The sequence below is a fragment of the Carettochelys insculpta genome, chromosome 2 (genome assembly GCF_033958435.1).
Source record: "Carettochelys insculpta isolate YL-2023 chromosome 2, ASM3395843v1, whole genome shotgun sequence".
Taxonomy (NCBI): domain Eukaryota; kingdom Metazoa; phylum Chordata; order Testudines; family Carettochelyidae; genus Carettochelys; species Carettochelys insculpta.
In genome coordinates this window covers 160,645,454-160,666,568 of record NC_134138.1, presented here as the reverse complement: position 1 = coordinate 160,666,568, position 21,115 = coordinate 160,645,454, and the positions used below count along the sequence as shown (strand labels likewise).

The 21,115-nt window shown below is 45.0% G+C and overlaps 1 protein-coding gene across 1 annotated transcript in view; it reads left to right on the top strand.

The window, feature by feature from the left end:
• LOC142009614 (dynein axonemal heavy chain 5-like) overlaps positions 1-21,115 on the top strand; it is a 254,663-nt gene that overhangs the window by 177,912 nt on the left and 55,636 nt on the right. The window contains exons 62-65 of the mRNA XM_074987917.1: positions 958-1,152; positions 11,807-11,962; positions 12,219-12,401; positions 19,957-20,127. Of these exons, the coding sequence (XP_074844018.1) occupies positions 958-1,152; positions 11,807-11,962; positions 12,219-12,401; positions 19,957-20,127 (705 nt within the window). The remainder of the gene's footprint in view (positions 1-957; positions 1,153-11,806; positions 11,963-12,218; positions 12,402-19,956; positions 20,128-21,115) is intronic.

Sequence of the window (21,115 nt, the reverse complement as noted above, 5' to 3'; positions counted from 1 at the left end):
GATGGGGCGCCTTCAAAAAGAAACCCTGATTTCGAAAGCAGCCTTCTCTTCCCAATTTTTTTTTTGTGGGGGGGAAGAAGTGTGCTTTCAAAATCAGGGTTTCTTTTTGAACGAACCCCATCTACATGGCTATTTTGCAATTTGAAGGCAGTGTTTTTATGCTACAGGAGGCTGCCATTATGCAAAGGAGTTGCTGAATATTCTTATCAGCACCTTATTAGCATTTTTGACCTGCTTCATTTACATGCCTCTTCTGAAAGGGAGGGGCATATGTAGACCTAGCCCGTGTCAATAAGTTTTTGCAGGACGAGGCCTTAACAGAGAATGAAAGATGGGGAAAGCTTTGAGTTTTTAACTTTAAATTTCTAATTCTTTTCTTTGAAAATATCTTTGATATAAATTTGATATAAATTAATTTCTGTCATTGCGTGTTTTGGGAATATTCAACCTCTCCCCCCATCCCCTTTTTGGATCCATTGGAGGGCTGACAGCTGTAGTGGACAGTGTTTCCCAGGATGGTGCTGAAGACAGCAGCTGCCTGCAGCCAATGTGCCTATGAAGTGTTTACTTGTAGCGGGGATGGCAAAAACAAGGGTAGCTCACTAACAGTGGACACAGAATGAGCCTGAGGTCTGCGAACAGAACTTGGAGTGAAGTATTCCAGTGGTTTAATCCCGGCTCTGAGACTCCATCTGTAGGACAAGTCAACTCGGTTGTTTTGTCTCAGGGGGCATCTACTCTTCAAAATAAAATACGAAAATATGTCAATGAGTCTCCTAGCCTGGTGAAGTTCTTGTGTGTCTCAGCCTATGGGGTAAAAGAAGCAGTGTAGCCATGCTCAATTCAACAAGAGGAAGCATGTTTTCTTTGTCAGAAACTTTAGCTCTCTGCTAGACATTTGAAATAGCAGCATGCTAACCGATTATAATTTAATAATAACTTTATCTTTTATGTTAGGATCTTAATCCCATCAGTATGCTTGTTGACAATGCTACTATTGGTGAATGGAGCCTCCAGGGTCTTCCAAGTGATCACCTTTCAATTCAGAACGGTATCATTGTCACAAAGGCCTCTCGATATCCTTTGATGATTGACCCACAAGGTCAAGGAAAGATCTGGATTAAAAATAAAGAAAAAAATAACGAGCTCCAGGTACATTCTTTCTTTAAAGTATTTTTCATCTCTGTGTCATCTTAGGATAAGCTATTAGTGTAATAACCAATACAAGTTAATTATACACCATTGTATTCTGGCTGTGCACTATGGTGACTGAAATCAAGTCTTCATCATATAGGCTAATAGGCTATGTCTCCACTAGCATTCCTCTTCCGAAAGAGGCATGCAAATGAAGGAAATTGAAAATGCAATCCTATCCTATTACCACCCTGGCCCCCAGGCAGCATGTCTGCCCATGTGGAGAAGCCTTTCTCTCCTATGCAGTCCTGCCTCAGGCTGTAGCCTACTGGGAATTGTGCTGGGTGGCTCTCAGCCTGAGGACCAGGGAAGGAGGTCTCCTGCTCTTCAACCTTCACCCTCCAAGACTGGCTCCCCACTCAGGCCTTAGGTGGTCTGTGCCTGGAACAGAGGCACTTGCTGGTTACACCCCTCACATAGCTTTACCTATGGGGGATTATAGAGAGGTAAGTGAGGATTTCTTTCCCGCGATGAGAATGATCCTGACTTACTAAGGACAAACTCTGAGTGGGACTGGATTACTGCTATAGGACATTGTGGTGTGTTAGCTGGCCTAGGGGAGCAGGACTTTCAGACTCCCCAGTTCAGTTAACAAGCTTCTTCAATAATTGGGGTATACGTACCAGCCCCCTTCCTCCGTTGTGTGGCCTGATGTATTAATTTAAGCAGAATATATGGGCTAGAAGTGTTAACCCATTCACTATTCACTGTTAAGTGGTGTTAAATGCCCTCTTAATGCCACGGCAAATGCACCATTAACAGTCATTTCAACTTTTTATTAAAGACATTGAAAAGAAGGAAAAGCAGTTAAAGCAGCTGAAATGTAAAATACTCAATAAAGCTCTAATTTTAACAACATGCCTTGTTCTCTTTCCCTTTTGCTGGAGAGAGCTTTTAAAAGGGGATGGAGGAGAACCCTTGTTTTATAGGCTCTTAGATGGTAACAAAGATAGTAATAATTGTCCTCTGGGGCAAAAGAGAGTTAGCTGAGATGGCTGTAGCTTTTGTTGTTAATGTGCAGTCCTGTTTTATCCCAAGTATATTTGGGATTCAGCTGGAGCCAATAGGGATGGTGGTATCATATGGGTTCCTCTCTTTCTGGTCCAGCCTAGTGAGAACATGTTCCAGGATTAGGATAAGGAAGATCTAGGATTCCAATAGACACAGCGCGAGACACCTGTGCTGGTGAAACTCATTCCGGTAGTTACTTTTTCTCCTCAAAGTCTTTCTTTAAGGTTACTATTGTGGGGCTGGTACACTCCTGTCACCTTTTGGGAAGCAGGGAAGGGCATTATAGCCCAATGGCTCACTGTTGAAATCTTCTGTCTTCTTATCTGTGTTACTTGCAGCATAACTGAAGGGAGGAGAAAAGGCCAAACATTGGTCACAGAGTTCTGTTTATACCCCTAGCGCATTTGCTTAGAGAGCATACGTCCAGGCATGTCAGGTGGGCATTGCTGAGTCACCAGGCAAGGTTGAGCAATTCCACTGGTGTAACTGTCACTGAAATATAACTCCCTTGCTGGACAATGGCTGTTGCTGGTTGTAATTACCATGGCAAATTAGATATGCCTTTGGCTGGCTTTTCTAGTCACCATTACCTCTGAAAAACAAGTTTTAGAATAAGTTCCCATATCCCTATGAGAACCACACTGCCTTTATGTAGGAAAAGGTTATGCTTACAGCTCCAGAAACCTTTCTCTTCAAGGTAAGTTACTGTTTCCACAGTTCCTGCGAAAGACATCTCCCATCACAGTGTTCTAATACTTGGAATGTTGTGGTGTAAATGGATATGCCCACAGCTCTGAAGACGTATTCCAAGCATGTGGAATGCATATGTCCACTGCACTTTTTTTTATCTCACAGTATCCTAATACCAAGACTTGAGAACCTCAAAGTTGCTACAGGCAAGATGCAAAAAAATGCACTAGTTGACATGGTGGGCAACTGGTGGAAAAGTTTCTGAACCTCACCAGTGGAAGATTCGCAAATTAAATTTCCATGCCTCTGCAGGGGCATTCTTTGTTGGGAAGGTGCTACTGGAGTGGTTCCCATATAATTCCTTAGTATATAAAACTCTTGCTTTAGATAGAGGAAAATTGCATTCCTGCATACTAGTCTATTATAATAATTAATCTCTCTGCTTATCCTTTCCCTCCCTCATTGCTCGCTACTTCCCAGGAGTAATGAAGAGACAAGCTGCGCAACAGAATGAGAATTTTCTTTACCTGCTAGTTTTATTTCTGTTAGCAGCTTGCCTCCACATTCAGCCCAACCTGGTACTCTGGCAAATGACCAGAATATAAATTGAAAATTTTCTCTAACAGGAGATTTAGAGATAAATTTAAGGTTATTTTAATACATTATCCCAAATTGTCTTAATGCTAATAATTGAATGCTGGAGGGTTTCTATAGTTGTGGAAGAACTCTGCTGTTGGCCTGACCTGAATAGTGGAGTATAATCCTGGGGCTTCCATCAACACACCCTGTACATTCCATAACTGGCAGGGAGGCAGTCATTAACCCATTAGTGGTGAATGAAGAGAGAACCTGCTAACAGGAGAAAGCTATCAAGTAAGAAACTTCTCATTCAGCTCTGTAAGTGAGCAATGTTTACCCCCCGTCCAAGCTCCACTGCTCCAAAATGCAAGATGAGCACTGTTGCAATCCTGCATCTTTGATGGATCTAAAGTCCAATATCCGTTTCAGGTGGATAAGTGAGAAGCTGCCACCAAGGCAGTAAAAGGTACACAAGGATTGCAATTTATCACAACTGTAATTTCCCTCATAGATTCCCTCTTCACTACAAATGTGGTGGGTAGTTTACTGTCCCCAGCCCCCTAGGTCCTGTCAAAATGAGGTTAATGGATGAGAAAAGAGACTGGTAGAAAAGATTAGCATGACAACACTCTGGGTAATGATGATGTCCTAGATCTGATGTTATGACTCAAACCCTGACCCTTCTGTTTGGCCTACTGACCTCCCAACAAGGCCACTTTCAGGTAGGGAACAGCTCATCTCCCTCCCACTTCAACTCTTTTTTTCCAGGTGTTTCCAATTGTCTCTTTGGGTAGGGAGGCAGAGGAGAACCATATCACTCCCCTGCCTTATATCCCTTTTGTGCATGGCAAGAATTGTCAAGTAAACACCTGTCTCTGCATGGCTGTGGCTACCCTCACTTGCAAGCTGTTTGAAGCGTCCACAGGAAGGCTAAACTCTTTCACAATCCATCATCTTTGCTACCTTCACTCCAGCCATTCTTTATTTGGTCATGCAGCACCAATGACCACATTAATTACAGTCCAATCCATACTGAAATATCTCATTTTCTTGCTGTTCAAGTGACAGAACAATTCCTCAGAAGAAATATTATCCTAACTCTTCTCCATCTTCTTGCATGGGAGGAGAAGAGGTATCAGCCAGTCTTACCCTCAAAAAGTACAACATGTGGATAAAGAGAAAGAAGTTTTAGGTGGAGACCCTGGCCTCTACAGTATCACTCCTGTCTCAGGAGGACTTCTTTGCTTCAGCAGGTATAGCAAATGCCTCTCTCCATATCCCTGTCAGACCATGTCACTGCAGACTTCCAAAGTTCGTCTATGTAGGAAACATTATCAGCACTGAACACTCCTGTTTGGCATGACCTTGGCCCCATGGGTTTTTACAAAGATGGTGGTGGGAAAAAATAAGCATACTCAGGTCATATGGAATTCACCTGTACCTCTTCCTGGATTTCATTCTGAGGGCTGTTGCCATCAGCAGAGCACAGGGCCACAACTTGGATGTAGAGGCTCTTCCAGTGCATATCTACATGATCGATGCCAAAAACAGTTTTCTATTTTTATCCTGGAATTTATTTTCTTGATTCAGAGCTGGTGTAATGCATTGTAATGCCAAGAGGACAATCATGCATCAGAAGTTTTAAAATTTTAAATTGGGGGAGACAACTCCCCAAAACATATGAAAAAAATCAATTGTGGGTTCCAACACAGATGTTCAGCACCTCACAATGGTGATGAGCCCACTACAGTGCTCAGAGAGGCATGCCCCTCTGTCTTCCAGTTCCTTTGGTTTTTGCAACTGAACGAAACCTGGAGTGCTGAGAAGCTCATCTAGAGATGCCAATAACCCAAGGCCTCTGGAGAGAGGAGGAAAAGTCTCACAGCATAAGCCTCCTAGAACTGAGAACTGCCAAACTAGAACTAAGAAGGTTTCAGCCCACCCAAAGGGTAAACTGTGTCCTGGTTGAGTCAGACTGTGATCTCCTATTTAACCACCCAGGGGAACAAGGAGTGCAGCACTACCACAGTAGCAATGAAAATAATGAAGTGGGCAGAACAGTTCCTCTTTTCTCTAGGGCTGTGTCTACACGTGCACATTATTTCCAAAATACCTCCCCTCTTTCGAAAGAACAGAGGAAGCGTCTACAAGTGCCATGAGCTCTTTCAATCAGAAATCGGAGGAGTGTGGCCCACACGTCGAAAGCCAGGCCCCAATCCTGTAGCGGGAAGAACGCCCCCTGTCAAAAAAACAACATCGAAAGAAGGCACGTGTAGATGCTCCACAGCCTGGTCTTTTGAAAGAGGAGTCCTCCATGATGGGGCCCAGCTGGAGCGTGGAGATGCCCTGCTCTATGAAGCCATGCGTTCAGCTTCTCTTAAAGCTGCACAGACCTGGAAACCCCATGGCAGGAAGCTGAGAGCAGGCAAGCTGTGAGCACACGAGCTCCTCACAGCACACCCACTCAGCCAACCCTGACGACAACCCCGGCCACATGGCCAGCCCCCAGCAGCCCCCTGAGCCCCAGAGCCCCCTCTCTGAGCCCTCTCAAGGATCCCAGGAGCCTGTCCTGGAAAAGAAGAAAAGGGGCCCCTCCTGGACAGACCCTGAACTTAGAGACCTCCTGGGCCTCTGGAAGAAGGAGGAGGTCCTCCGGGAGATGGGGATCAAGCAGAGGAATGCTGCTGCATTTGCTCACCTGGCCTGTGGACTCTCTGGCCAAGGACACCCAGAGCGGACCCCAGAGCAAGTCCGGAGCAAAGTCAAGGAGCTCCAGCAGGGTTATGGCCTGGTTTGGGATGAGGCCGGGTGCTCAGGGACAGGTCCCTCCACCTGCCCCTACTGTCAGGAGCTCCACAGCATCTTGGGGCTCCGAGACAGCTCCCCACCCACCGCAGTCCTGGACTCCTCCATGGACCACCCCACCTCACCCCACCCCACACCGATGCCCCTGCTACCATTTCATCCTACTTCCTGCTGCTCCCCGCCCTGACCCAGCCCCGCCATGGAGCCTGCACATGTGGAAGAGGTTCCCAGGGCTGGTGGAGCTCTCAGCCCACAATCCCCTTGCTCGAATGACCCTCCCCAGCGAGGAGAAACCCCCGATGATGGCGTCCAGGTCCCTGATGCAGATGAACTGGTGCAGGAGCATGGCATTTATGGCACGGACATCCTGCATGGAGAGAGGCCATGCGCTCTCATGAGGGTGTGGCAGGGTGTTCCCAACCAGCGACCCCCTCCCAGCCCCCCCAGGCCAGTGGCCCCCAAGGGGTCGCTGTGCCAATGGGCCCCCTTCCTGTGATGGGAGTGTGCCCTGGGCCCAGCTTACCTCCATGAGCACTGCTCCAACAGTGGCCTTGCCCACCCTGAGCTGGTGCCCCACTGAGCAGTAGGAGTCCAGTTTCCATACCGCAGTAGCGACTTGCTTCTCAAGGGGGAGTTCAGGCTGCATGGTGGTGTCCTGATGCAGGTGCCAGCCAGTGACACAGCTCCTGGAAGGTGTCCCAGCTCATGCAAAAGTTCCGGAGCCAGGTAGCATCATCCTGTTGCTCCAGAACCAGTCGCTCCCACCAGTCCGTGCCGCTGTGGTGGCTCCACAGGCACAAGGGTTCCAAGGGGTGGGGTGTAGGCGGAGGGGGGGGCTCCATGTCCTCAGGGCGGCTGTTCTGTCTCCCAACAAGGAGGGGAGCAGCTGCATCAACCGTGCAAACAACGTGGGCAACAGTGCCCACAATGTCTGCATCCAGTGCAAGAAGCAGGGTATTGTCGGCCATGGTGTGGCTGCGCTGAGGTCCTGTGTTGCTCCTGGCAGCTTGGCAGGCCTTGGCTCGTGCAGGGTGGGAGAACTGGAGGGGGGCCCTTTGAGGCGGCGGCTGAATTCAGGAGACTGGACTAGGTGACTTACAGATGCCCTTACTGTTCCTACATTTGTATGACTTATTCGAAGTGAGGCAGACCTCAGATACACAGGGACAAATGCCTTATCAGGCAGTTAGCCACAGGGCCTACTTTTCACATTTCTGCCCTCTCCACTATTATGGAAGATGGTCCAGAAAATGAGAATGGGTTACTGTAGTAGTTCTAACTTTACATTGATCAACGATATGGTTCCCAGACCTGACAGAGCTAAACCTATAGTCCCCACTCCGTCCTTCATGGAAACCATATATCCTATCCCAAGGACATCTTCTTCATCTGGACTTAAAATAGCTTCAGTTAAGAGCCTGGCAGTTGAAAAGGAAGAACTAGAAGGTCTTGGCCTGTCTACCAGAGTCATTAAGAAATTCCCTTAATCACACTATTAGCACCTCCATGAGGTTCAGATTCAACAACTGATGTCAGGAGCTCAATGAGTATCCCAGAAATCCGGAAACTGCAACCATACTTGACTTCTCCAAGAAGCCATAGATAGAGGCTTTCAAACCAGGGCCATTTCATGTCAGATGTCTGCTCTTTGTAGTATGCTATTCACAAGGTCCTGGGGCTTTCTGACAGTCAGTCTGCAGATAGCCTTATCCATTGGAGGAGTTTGATAAGCCACATTGGTGACCTTCTAGCTTTAATGGCCCTGATGAATTATCTTTTAGAACATTTGGCTTCAGTGTCAGACTTTTATTTACCCATTGAGACTTATTTCTTATTTAGGTGTCACATCCTCTGGGCAAGTGTCAGGGCAAGAAACCTCATCTAAACAGGAGCCATATTGCATGTTCCACAGAAAAAGATTGTGCTCAGGACGCCAGAAGTCTTTCTTTTTAAAAAAAGAATTCATCTCAATAAAATGGTTTCCTTTCGCTCCATCCAGAATCACAGCATCCAACTGAAAATTTGTGCTATACCTCAAATGTCAGAAGAATGTTGAAATTCTTTCCCGAGCATAAAGAATCCCTGAGAAGACTGAGCTCCCTGTTCATGTTTTTCCAGATGAAATACCAATGACTTGGAGCTTCCAAGTTCTCCATTTCAAGGTGGATTAGACTACGTATTGTAGAATGAAGCATCAGAGCTCCTGTCTCAAAAGGGATCAAGGTGCTCTCCACAAGATCATTAGAAACCTTTGGTCAGAATGAGCAAATGCATCAATTTCAGTAATTTGCAATACGGACACAGGCTCTATAGATTACACTTTCATTAGACTATACAATATGTTCAGCAGTGCAGAGGCCTCCTTTGGCAGAAAGCCATTGTAATGCCCGAATATAATATGGACTTCTGAATGAGCTTATAAAAAACGAGGTACGTATTTCCTGCTGGACTTCTGCTTCATGTCCCTCCCTCCATCTGTTCACTGTTGGCTACTTCCGAAATATCTAGAATTGTGAGAGCCTCAGGGCTGCTGAATGGAAAATTTCTTACCAGTTGTACTAGCAATGTCTCCCACAATTCTGCTCACCCTGGATGGCTCGATAGTCAAGGGTCAGATATAGTCACTAGCATATAATCATCTTCCCAAGTCTAATGTACATAGTTATGTTATTAACGCATTACAGAGAAGTGAATGACACCAGGCAAGTTGTACAGTTTGGGAAAGACTCATCTGCAGATGGGCCCTGGCTAGACTGTGCATACCAAAAACTGATCTACCTTCCTGTGCTGCAGAAAGAGGACAGGAGTCCAGGCATCCGGAATTGTGGGAAATGCTGGAATCAGAAAGGAATTATAGATAAGAAATGTTCTGATGCTGGTTCTGTATAGGATATATGTTTTGACACCCAGAATAATAAATTACATTTATTGTGGGCAACCACACGAATTTGGGACAGATGTTTGTCCTTATTTAAATTCAGACACCTCAGGAGATATTCATAGTGCTGTAGCCGTAGGAATTTTGGGGATATGGTCCTGAAAGTAAATTTTTCATCAGTTTTCCAAGGTTAGGGGAGTAGCTGTATCAGAATTTAAAGCCAAAAACATTTTATCACTGCTGCTTATGGTGAAAAAACACACTGGGGTCTTTTTAATAACATTTGGATTTCCTTTTTTTTTTCCCAGGTCTCTTTGCAAGTATATTATAACTTGTCGGTTTTTATCTCTTTTTACATTTTAGCTTTTTCATGCTTCTAGCTGTGTTTATCATTCGTAAGGGTGGGGCTACTCAAGATTTATTGGCCTGGAGGTTCTGGACCATACATCTAAACCCTTCTGGTTTTCCTCCCTAAGGAAGGTTGGCTTTCCAGTTGAGGGTCATGGGGTAAAAGAGGTTAGGCCAGATAATTGGATAGACAAGGATTTAGGTAATAATATCCCATCTATCATTTCCTGTAGGGTTGTTGTGTTTCTCCTATTCCTCAATCAATCTCTTCTCCACTGTCAACCTCACCTCATTTTGACATAAGCAACAGGCATTTTGCTATTGTGGTTTTATATGTACTTAAGGTTTAACAAGGGTGCAAGTCTGAATAGATATAGCAGTAATGTTTTCTATTATATGATGTTTTATACCTATGTGCTACATTTAATTAAAAGGTATAAAGAGAAACACTAGATAATACTTAGCCCTAGCCTTAGTTCAGCGGATTGGACTAGATAACTTATGCAAATCCCTTCCGGTCTGACATTCCTTTGTCTTCTGGGCAATGGGTTTCTTCATTTAATTGTGTGTCTATCTTAGTATCCTCTGAAAGAACCTAATTTAACAAGCTGATGAGGAACTTTATTCTAGTTTCATCCAAAGACTGAAACATACTTGCAAGCAATTTAGAAATAATAAATATATTGTGATCAAACTATTTAATATTCAGACATTGGATCTTGTGAAGTGCTGAGCTCCTGTTGAAGTCAGTCCTGGGTATAACAGGTAAGGGAAGGCATTGCCTTCCCAAACTGCCAGCTGCCTGCGCTCTGTCACTCCCCAGTGCTCCAGCCGGGAGAGGCTCATGCTTTGCACTGCCTTTTTTGGGCTGCAGCCAGCTGGGGCTACATGCCACTTAGTCTCCTTGACCCCCACCCTTGTGCTCCTGCTGGGGCTGAAGAAGGCTGGAGTTGCACATTGCCGCTTTCCCCCGTGCTCTGACGGGGCTGGCCGGAGTCGCACATGCCACATACTTGCCCTTCCCCATGCTCTTGGGCAGAGGAGGGAAGGGGGAGCTGCACACTTCCCAGTGAGGGAGGGGTGGTGTGCCTCTACCGTGAGGGAGTGCTTGGCTCCCATGGGCTACGTCTACACGTGCAGCCAACATCGAAGTAGCTTATTTCGATGTTGCGACATCGAAATAGGCTATTTCGATGAATAACGTCTACACGTCCTCCAGGGCTGGCAACGTCGATGTTCAACTTCTACGTTGCTCAGCCCAACATCGAAATAGGCCCAGCGAGGGAATGTCTACACGTCAAAGTAGCACACATCGAAATAGGGATGCCAGGCACAGCTGCAGACAGGGTCACAGGGCGGACTCAACAGCAAGCCGCTCCCTTAAAGGGCCCCTCCCAGACACAGTTGCACTAAACAACACAAGATACACAGAGCCGACAACTGGTTGCAGACCCTGTGCCTGCAGCATAGATCCCCAGCTGCCGCAGAAGCAGCCAGAAGCCCTGGGCTAAGGGCTGCTGCCCACGGTGACCATAGAGCCCCGCAGGGGCTGGAGAGAGAGCATCTCTCAACCCCCCAGCTGATGGCCGCCATGGAGGACCCGGCAATTTCGACGTTGTGGGACGCGGATCGTCTACACGGTCCCTACTTCGACGTTGAACGTCGAAGTAGGGCGCTATTCCTATCTCCTCATGAGGTTAGCGACTTCGACGTCTCGCCGCCTAACGTCGAAGTTAACTTCGAAATAGCGCCCGACGCATGTAGACGCGACGGGAGCTATTTCGAAGTTGGTGCCGCTACTTCGAAGTAGCGTGCACGTGTAGACGCAGCTATGGGGTTCTAGATGGCAGGGGAAGGCCAGGGCCAGGGCCAGGGGCTTGCCTCCCCTTCTCGTAGGTATGCCCACTGCATATGAACTCAATTACAATTGAGGGCTCTCCACACTTACCGGGAGGTATTCAGTACCTCAGTATGTGATCTCTGATCATCCACTGTAACACTTCTCTGCCTTACATGGGTGTTGTGATAATAAAGTCCTTCATATTTATGAGGCACTCAGACATGGTAGTGGTGGGAGCAAATAGAACAGACAGTAATTAGGAAATGCAAAAAGCCAGATCCTCCTCCCATTCACGTCAATGGCAAAACATCAACTGATTTAAATGAGAGTAGATTGCCCCAAAATTGTTAAGATACGTGTGGATCTCTCACTGTGAATTTAATGGTTAAAAATTATGATCATTTTTATGTTGATCACTATATAAAGCAGGACTATATTTTATTATAAGTGAATCTCCCTAGGTCACATCTCTGAATCACAAATACTTCAGGAGTCACCTAGAAGATTGTCTTTCTCTGGGAAGACCTTTGTTAATAGAAGATGTTGGAGAAGAACTTGATCCTGCTCTCGATAACATTTTGGAAAAAAATTTCTTAAAGTCTGGCTCCACTCATAAAGTAAGATGAATTTTGAACATGAATATGAAAGGATGGTGGCATAGATGCTTGATGTTAACGAGGGACTAGATGCCACAGTTATTGGCATTTTTAAAATACTTAATCAGACAGACAACTATCTCTTAAATTAATGAAATAATTGATCTGAATTACTTTGATTTTTCTTTTAAGTGGGGTCATCTTTCATTGAAAGAAGCCACTGTCTGTTGGAATGTCAGCTGTTGAAATTTTTAAAAAATGTGTATTATATTTTCAGGTAAAAATAGGTGACAAGGAGGTAGATGTAATGAAGGGTTTTACTCTTTACCTAACAACTAAAATGGCTAATCCTGCCTATACTCCTGAAATCAGTGCAAAAACAGCTGTGATTGATTTTACTGTTACCATGAAAGGCTTGGAAAATCAGCTCCTGGGCCGCGTCATTCTCACTGAGAAACAGGTAAATGCTGATCTTCGGGTTAGCAATATTTAACTTGTGTTAAATAGGGGGTTTGCTGGTATTTGCTGTTTGAGTTGCCTTGTTACAATTCAGGGTGCATCCCAGACCACTGAGAAGTTGTGTCACTGCCTGCCCTGTAACTCTGGATGCCTTAAGTGCTCTGCTGCGTCCCTCATCCTCGACACCAAGGCGACAGTTACACTAGTGAGTTTTGTAGACAAAACTCTCAGAGCATCTACTCACAGCAGAAACTGTTGAGAGCAAAGCTGTATAGATGCTCTGGGGGGCCCTTTTGTCAACGGTGTGACCCCAATACACTCCCTGTCCCAGATTTCCCCAAAACCATATGCCTGATTGATCCAGCCCTGTCCTGGAATGCTCAAAGAAATAATGGCTCTGGTTACATTACAGCACTCTGTCTACAGACGTCACTGTCTGAAGAGATTTCCCAGCAAAACTTCTGTTGACAGAGTACGGCCACACACAAAAGCCAATCGGGAGAGCACTCAGCTCTGTCAACAGAGCAGCCGGACTGCCTGGCTGTTCTCTTGACAAAACAGGCACCTGAAGCACAGCAGACAGGGCTCCCCATTGTTGCGGATGCTCTGTCTGACAAGAGAGGGCCCCCCCAGGGGAAACATTTATACAGCTTTTTTGTTGACAGCAGTGTTTTGCCTCTAAGGTTTGAGGCCAAATGTGGCTGGCAAAAGTTCTGTGTTTTGTTGAGATACTGTCAACAAATCCCATTTTGCGTGTGCACGTTCCATGAGTTTTGTTGATCAAACTGGGGTTTTGTCAGCAAAACTCACTAGTGTAACCATAACCAATAAGTTTTGTTGCTCTTTTAAAGAGACAAAAATACAAGCCAATGCTTTATGTGGAATTAAGAATCACTTCAATTCGAATACAACATATAGATTGCTTTAGAATAAAAGTAAAATGAGCCAATTAACAAAGGACATAAGTTAAGTGATACCAAGTACAGGTGATTGAAGGAAGAATAGGTTACAAACCAACAAAACCCAAACACTCCTAAAACCTAACTTAACAAGCTACAATCATTGCTTAAAGTAATGTTCTTACCAGTCTTTTTCTTCCCAGCCATGGCTTATTTTCTCAGACTCAGTTCCTTCTAGAGAATACAGAATTCTAGTTTTGTTTGTATTCCTAGGTAAAAGATCTTTGCCTACACAACTTTGTTATTTGTATACAGGCTGGGGATTTCAGTGCCCTTGGCTGAATGGTCCATCTTTCTCAGCTTGCAAAAGGTCTGTCTCTTTGCATCTGTCCAGTGATGGATGTCAGGATGCTTTTCTGCCCTTATATCTTCGCAAACTGTTTTGTCCCTAGACTCTGGATGACTTCATGCTACACTTTGCTTCCTGTTGACTTTCCATCTCTCTGCTGATGTGTGGTGAGAATGAAGTGTCCACTGTTTTTGGTCACATCTTGCTTAATTTAATTGGAAACAGGTAGAAAGCTACCTTCCCTCAGAAGCGGAGAACCTCTTTCTCCCTTTGTTAGGTCACAGATTTGAAAGCATAATATTAGTGAAAATTCATAATTTCCCATATAGTGGTAATGCATATAGTTTGCAATTATACCAATCACCAGTGTGCCAATGGCTTTACTTCATACACTTGTATAACATGGTAATCATGTATGCAGTCTGTTGATTCAATTAAGGATCATTTGAGGTTCAGATTCTCACAGGAGGATATCTCCACTTTTTACACTGATGGCTTTGCTTACCTTTTGTATAAGTATGCCTTTCTTGTGTCTCCCTGATGACCAGGTTGATCCGCCAAACAAATACACAGTCATTTGTATAAGCCCAGTCTGCCCGAGACAAACACAGTTTAGGAAAATAATATTACCATGGGTCTCTTACACTTAGTATAGACCTTGAACGTACATCATTCAGGAATATTTAAGATCAATTTGCTTTTTTTTCTCACACTATATTACATGCCAACTTTTATGTTTTCTGATGCATTATTACATATCATGCAATTATGTTAATAGTGTATTGGGGTATTAGCTGACAAGAGTTTCTGACAGAGTAGCAAACAATCCACAGGCCTTTCTGTCACACTTGTTTTGCACAACTCTGAAGCAACTCAAAGACAGTGAGTACAAAAATTTGAATGAAAGTCAATGTTCTTGGGCTCACTTTCACGTAGAAGTGACTAGTGAGGGGGTGAGGAGCTGAGAAAGAGAAAGAGAGTGCTAATATGAAGACTTCCACATATACCTATTAGAAAGAACCTGCTTCTCAGGTGGTTCCATGTTCCCTGATACAAAGCACAGGCTTCCAGTTCAACTAGGAAAAGATGTTCAGAAATCAGAAATGTTTAAAAATTGAGTTTATTACATGAAAACAGGTTCCTGAATGGAAATCAATTTTGTGAACCCAGGCATCTCCCTAGTGTTTGGAAAATCTAGCCTGGGATTCTCAGAAGTCCTCCTCTCTGGTCTGACTCTGTGCCTATCGAAGCTCCCAGTGATTTAGATGGGAACAGAGTTAGGCCATTTCAGAGAGCTTTTGAAAATCCCAGTTGCTAGTATTATTTGAGCCTCACTCCCTCACATCAATCCCGAGAAGTTCTACAACTGAATTTCTTTCCTTCTCAGACATCTTCTATTCATCTCTGTTTTGTTCCTGCATGATTTACTTGACTGCTTGCTGGAAGTTTAGCAGTTAATGGCTACGTCTACACGTGAAGCCTACATCGAAATAGCTTATTTCGATGTAGCAACATCGAAATAGGCTATTTCAATGAGTAACGTCTACACGTCCTCCAGGGCTGGCAACGTCGATGTTCAACTTCGACGTTGTGCGGCACCACATTGAAATAGGCGCTGCGAGGGAACATCTACACGCCAAAGTAGCACACATCGAAATAAGGGTGCCAGGCACAGCTGCAGACAGGGTCACAGGGCGGACTCAACAGCAAGCCGCTTCCTTAAAGGGCCCCTCCCAGACACAGTTGCACTAAACAACACAAGATCCACAGAGCCGACAACTGGTTGCAGACCCTGTGCCTGCAGCATGGATCCCCAGCTGCCACAGCAGCAGCCAGAAGCCCTGGGCTAAGGGCTGCTGCCCACAGTGACCATAGAGCCCCGCAGGGGCTCGAGAGAGAGCGTCTCTCAACCCCTCAGGTGATGGCCGCCATGGCGGACCCCGCTATTTCGAAGTTGTGGGATGCGCAACGACTACACGGTCCCTACTTCGACGTTGAACGTCGAAGTAGGGCGCTATTCCTATCCCCTCATGGGGTTAGCGACTTCGACGTCTTGCTGCCTAACGTCGAAGTTAACTTCGAAATAGCGCCCGACGCGTGTAGCCGTGACGGGCACTATTTCGAAGTTAGTGCCGCTACTTCGAAGTAGCGTGCACGTGTAGACACGGCTAATGCCTTACAAACTGGTGCTGCAGAGTACCTATTTTATTATTAGCGCTACCTATTGCATTGGGACACAGCTGTGAAAGGATAAACATGTATTAATCCCCTCCCCTTTTAGCAGAGCTAAAATAGTTAAGGTACCTGTGTGACTCCTCTTTCAAGAAAAGATTAATGTTCTGCCACATAAATGCAAACCAAGGGAGCTCTGTGAATGATAAATAAGTTCAAAGAAAAGACAGGGCTGTATCAGAGCAACTGAAAAGCAGGCTTCCTCTTTTAAACAGGAAGGCAAGAACACAACTAATAATCTACAGCAAGAGATTACAAATGAAAGAAGGAGCCCTGACATTCTTAATGGCTACTAAGGAATCGATAAAACGAATTGTCAGTGGAAGTTGTATTCTTCTCAGCTTTAAAAGGTGTTTTGAAAAACACTTGTGCATTGCTAAATTATAGAAGCACCCTGTTGTACCACGGTAGTGAAGGTGCTGGCACTAAGTCTGTTCTAAGCTGCTATTTTCTGATATTATAAATGGAGCCTGCCATAAAAATTCTCTGCAGGCAGAAGTCTAGTGCTTACGATATTAATTCTGGGAGGAAGGGGGGAAAATTGTCTGACTTTTAAATATATACATTTAAATTATTAAATATGCAATTAATTTTGTATTCATTTGAATGTGAAGATACATTTTAAGATATGTACATGTGTAAGTACTCTGCTGAGTTAGGGCCTAGGAGAGGGTGCTGAGAGATGGAGCTTGAGCCGGCGCTCAGGGCCTATTAGCAGTAGTTAGGCTTCCCTGGACAAGGCCAGGGAGTGTCAGGCTACTAGGCCAGGCCTGCTTAGAAAATTAATGAGCTCATTAGTCCATTAACAGGCAAGTGGTATAAATAGAGCACAGGAAGGAAATGCTGGAGAGGAAAGCCTGGCCTAGATAAAGGGGAACTTCTGGGTTGGGAGGGGGCCTCTTACCTCTGGCAAAAGAGGATGATGAATGTCTGATACTCTAAAAAGAATTGCTGGATGGGACCATAAGGGGATGAAGCTTGATATAACACAAATAAATCATACAGAAGCAGTGGAGTTTGCAAACCAGAGGTGGTAGAGCCATTTATGCAGGGAAAAAAAGAACAAAATGCTACAAGCACTATCACAGGACCCTACTCTATCATTCACATTTTAGTGCTAACCCTGTCCTGTATTGGTTTGAAAGATTGAGAGGATAAAGGAGAGAATTTAAAATCAAGATGAAACGCATGCCTGCAACACTCTCTTTACTTATGCTCCAGTTGCTTGTGCTATTTTAAGGTGTCGTGGCTGTCGGATGAATGAAAAGCAACCCATGGCAAAAGATTACGAATGTTTGGCAAGAGTGTGGGGAGAATCCCTTACCCCTTGAAACTCAGAGCAACAGCTGCATTGTCTCAGTAACTTATTGAAATGAATGAAGATAATTTGCTAAGAGTTGTGGACATAGATAAACTAGTCATTTTTAAAAAATACAGATTTTCCAATAAAAGGGTTAATAAACTGAAAGTTCAGGAGAGGCAAAGCAGCCTCCCCCTAAGGATGGGTCAAGAAAAGCATTTCCTCTAGTTTCTTATGTCCATGTTTGGAATGAATTTTGTTGTGTGCACCTAAATGGAGGTTCTGTGCAACACATCACCTCCATTTGGTTCACATAACAAAATTCATTCTGCGGATGGATGATGTGGAGTGTGGGAGCAGGCGCAGGGTAGGAGGTTAGGATGAGGATGTGGGGTTTGGATAGGAGTTAGTGAGCATGAGGAGGCTCAGAGCTGGAATGTGCAGTCTGTGAAGGTAGCTTAGGGCTGGGGTAGGAGATTGGAGTGTGGGGTCATTACCTGGGCAGCTCCCTTGGTGAGGGAGGGAACAGGTGGCTCTCTGCTACCCTGCACGCAACTGCAGTCAGTGGCCCCTGCAGCTCCCATTGGCCATGATTCCTGTCCAATGGGAGCTCTGGGGACAGAGCTTCCCAGTACTCATGAGCTCCTGCTGGAGTGGGGAGGAATGGTGGTGTGCCAAACTGCCTCCTCTCCCACAGGAAGAGCTGCCCCAGAACACAAAGGTTTTATGGGCTGCAGCCTATGGCCCTGAGATAATGGGGGCCTGGGGCCCCGGTCTGCAACCCCTAAAGCCCCTTTCTTAAATCTATTCCTGCTGCTGGAGCCTCAGGGGCACATCTCTTCCCCGCACACAGCAGCACCATGGGTGATACGTATTAGGCAACTGTGCAGCTATACAGCCATGCAGCTTAGAGGGAACATCGCTCAAGAGTTTATTCCAGCATCTGGGCCCATGGGCCCTTCCTGGCCATACCCCAATGCAAAGGGTCTCCAAAGCTGGACACTTATGCCATCTTTCAGTCTGCATTGTGCCGCAGAGGCACAAATCAAATTAACTGAGCCGAAGAACTTCTCCATTGTATGTCTTTGTTATAGAAATATAGAAATTTCAATATAGGATAAAAATTTGAAGTAGGCCATGATATTTGCTAAGAACCACTGTTCCAAAATGGAATCTGGTAAGCTCCCCCCAACCCCAGCCATCCGGGGAGGGCATCCCAGTTGATGTGCAAGTCCCTAGGCAGCCACATTCCAGGAAGGGACCCTGTGGGGAGGGTAATTGGACTATAGTTAAAGGGCGAGCGACACGATTCTTTTATTAACTTCTGCTTTGATCCTGTTTTGCCCACTTGCTTTGATTCTGTAGAGATAACACGAATGATCGTGTCCCAATGAAGATTACATCAGGATGCCAAATGAGACATCACTGCTCTGCACATCAGTGTATTACAGATGAGATATCACTTTATACATCGATGTTGGGGACTGCACTCTTCACAGGACTTGTTTGTAGATAAAATGTTCTGTAAACTGTGCACAGAAACTCTTTGTAACTCCCAGATTGTTTGCTAATTCACATGGATTGCTCATTGATTGGTCATTGATTATGCTCATTTCCTTACTGTCTGCTCCTGTCCTTCCCTCTATCAGATCTCTATATAACCAGTCATAACTTGATGCCTGTCAGTGCATTCTGAAATTCAACCAAGTTCAGAATCACCCTGCCAGCTGGTTGTAATAATCCTTTGTTGCTTCACATACAGTATCCAGACTTTATTCCAACATCTCACTGTGTAAATGTTCACACTGGAACATCTGCTTCGTAAACTGAGAAAAAATGTACTTTGCTAAACCAAAGAATAATAGAAATTAGAAATGGAAAAGATCATCTACCCCATTCCCCTGCCTATGCAAGATTAGTTCCTGCGCAACATAGAATCACAGAATCCTCAGGCTGCAAGGGACCTCAGGAGGTCATTGAGTCCAGGCCCCTGCTTCCAGCAGGATCAACCCCAACTAAGTCTTCACAGCCAGGACTTTGTCAAGCCAGGACTTTAAAACCTCTAGGGATGGAGATTCCACCAGCTACATTTTCCAGTCCTTTGTCCAGATTCATTTTAGCTATCCAAAACAAGGTATCTTTTACCACAGCTACACAGATATTACTGTCAGGATTATTTTCCTGATACTTGGCTTACATTTTCATTAATCCATATGCTGCTTTACTCAAATGAGCACAGTATGACTGTGTCTACACTAGCATTCCTCTTTCGAAAGAGGCATGCAACTGAGGGAAATCAAAAAAGCAAATGAGGCTCAGATTTACATATCTTGCACCTCATTTCCACAGTCTTCTTTCAAAAAAAGAAAAGCAGTGTAGATGTGGCCTTTTCAAAAGTAAACCCCATCTTCAAAAGAACTGTTCTTCCTAAAAAAACATAGGAAGGAGGGTTCTTTTGAAGCTGTGGATTATTTTTGAAAGAACCCCATCTACACTGCTTCTCTTCTTTCAAAAGAAGCTCTTTCTAAAGAAGAAGATGCAAATGTGGTGCCAGATATGTAAATCTGTGCCTCATTTGCATTTTTGATTTGCCTCATTTGCATGCCTCTTTCAAAAGAGGAATGCTAGTGGAGACACAGTCTATGTGTATACACCCCATTTTTGTGTCTTAGAGGAACAGTAGAACAATTCCTATTTTCTGTCATTCATGAAATCATTTTCTTTGGGGGTCTAAGTAATCTTTTATTTGAATAGATTCTAATATTTTCTTCTACAGGAACTAGAGGCAGAAAGAGTCAAGCTGATGGAGGAAGTGACTTCTAACAAAAGGAAAATGCAGGATCTTGAAGACAGTCTTCTCTTCCATTTAACCAGCACAGAAGGATCTCTGGTTGAAGATGAGTCTTTGATAGACGTCCTCAGAATCACTAAAACAACTGCAGAAGAGGTAACTTTTGGATAAGTTGGAGATATATTTTGTCATTTTTATATTGTCTGAATGGACTTGCCTCTCTGCTGCTGTTCTGCCATTTATAGTATGGATTGAACCTCTCTAATCCAGCACCCTTGGGACCTGACTCGTGCAAGATGATGTAATTTTCCAGACTAGAGGAGGGCAATACTGTCTATCAGCATTACCAACACTTCCATGGCTTACTGGGCTCTAAGAAACCATTTAGGAGTAAATTACAGCTAAATAACAGCACAGAACACAGAGAGCCAGGACTGGTGGCTGGAAACAAACTTTACGGGACCACAGGAAACTTGGCCAAGCCCATGATAAGTGGTCGGCCAGCTAGCTAAAATCATGCCAGATTGTGGATGTCGCAGGACGAGAGAGTTCCAGATTAGAGTGGTTCAGCCTATACTGCATAATATCTAACTGCATAACAAATAAATAATATAATTAGGCTTGACATAATTCACCTTCAATGGGTAAAGATCAGTACAGCAGTCCCTTGATTTACACGAGGGTTTTGTTCCCACATACCCTCATGTAACTTGAATTTCACGTAAGTCGGCAAGTGGCTTTTTTCCCCGGTGGAACACATGTTCTGCAGCCGGGGCAGCAACAGGAGCACCTGGAGTGCCTTTTGAAAGGTAAGTCCTGGGGTTGAGGGGGGCAGCTGGGGAGGGTTAAGCTGGGCAGTGGGTTAGGGCCGTGGGAGGCAAGGGGGCTAAGCCTGCGGTGAGTTAGGGCTGCAGGAAGGGCGGGGGATGGTGAGCCGGGGCTGTGCACGGGGCTGGGGGGGCAAGTTGATCCAGGGCCAGAGGGGTTGAGCTGAAGCCATGTGCATGGGTGGTTAGCCAGGCCAGGGGGGTTTGAACCAGAGCCACGCAGGGCCGGGGTGGGGGTGGGGGCTGAGCCAGAGCTGGGCATTTCGAGGGTTTCCTGTAAATGCCATTTTCAACAGGCACAGTGACACTGGTGAAAA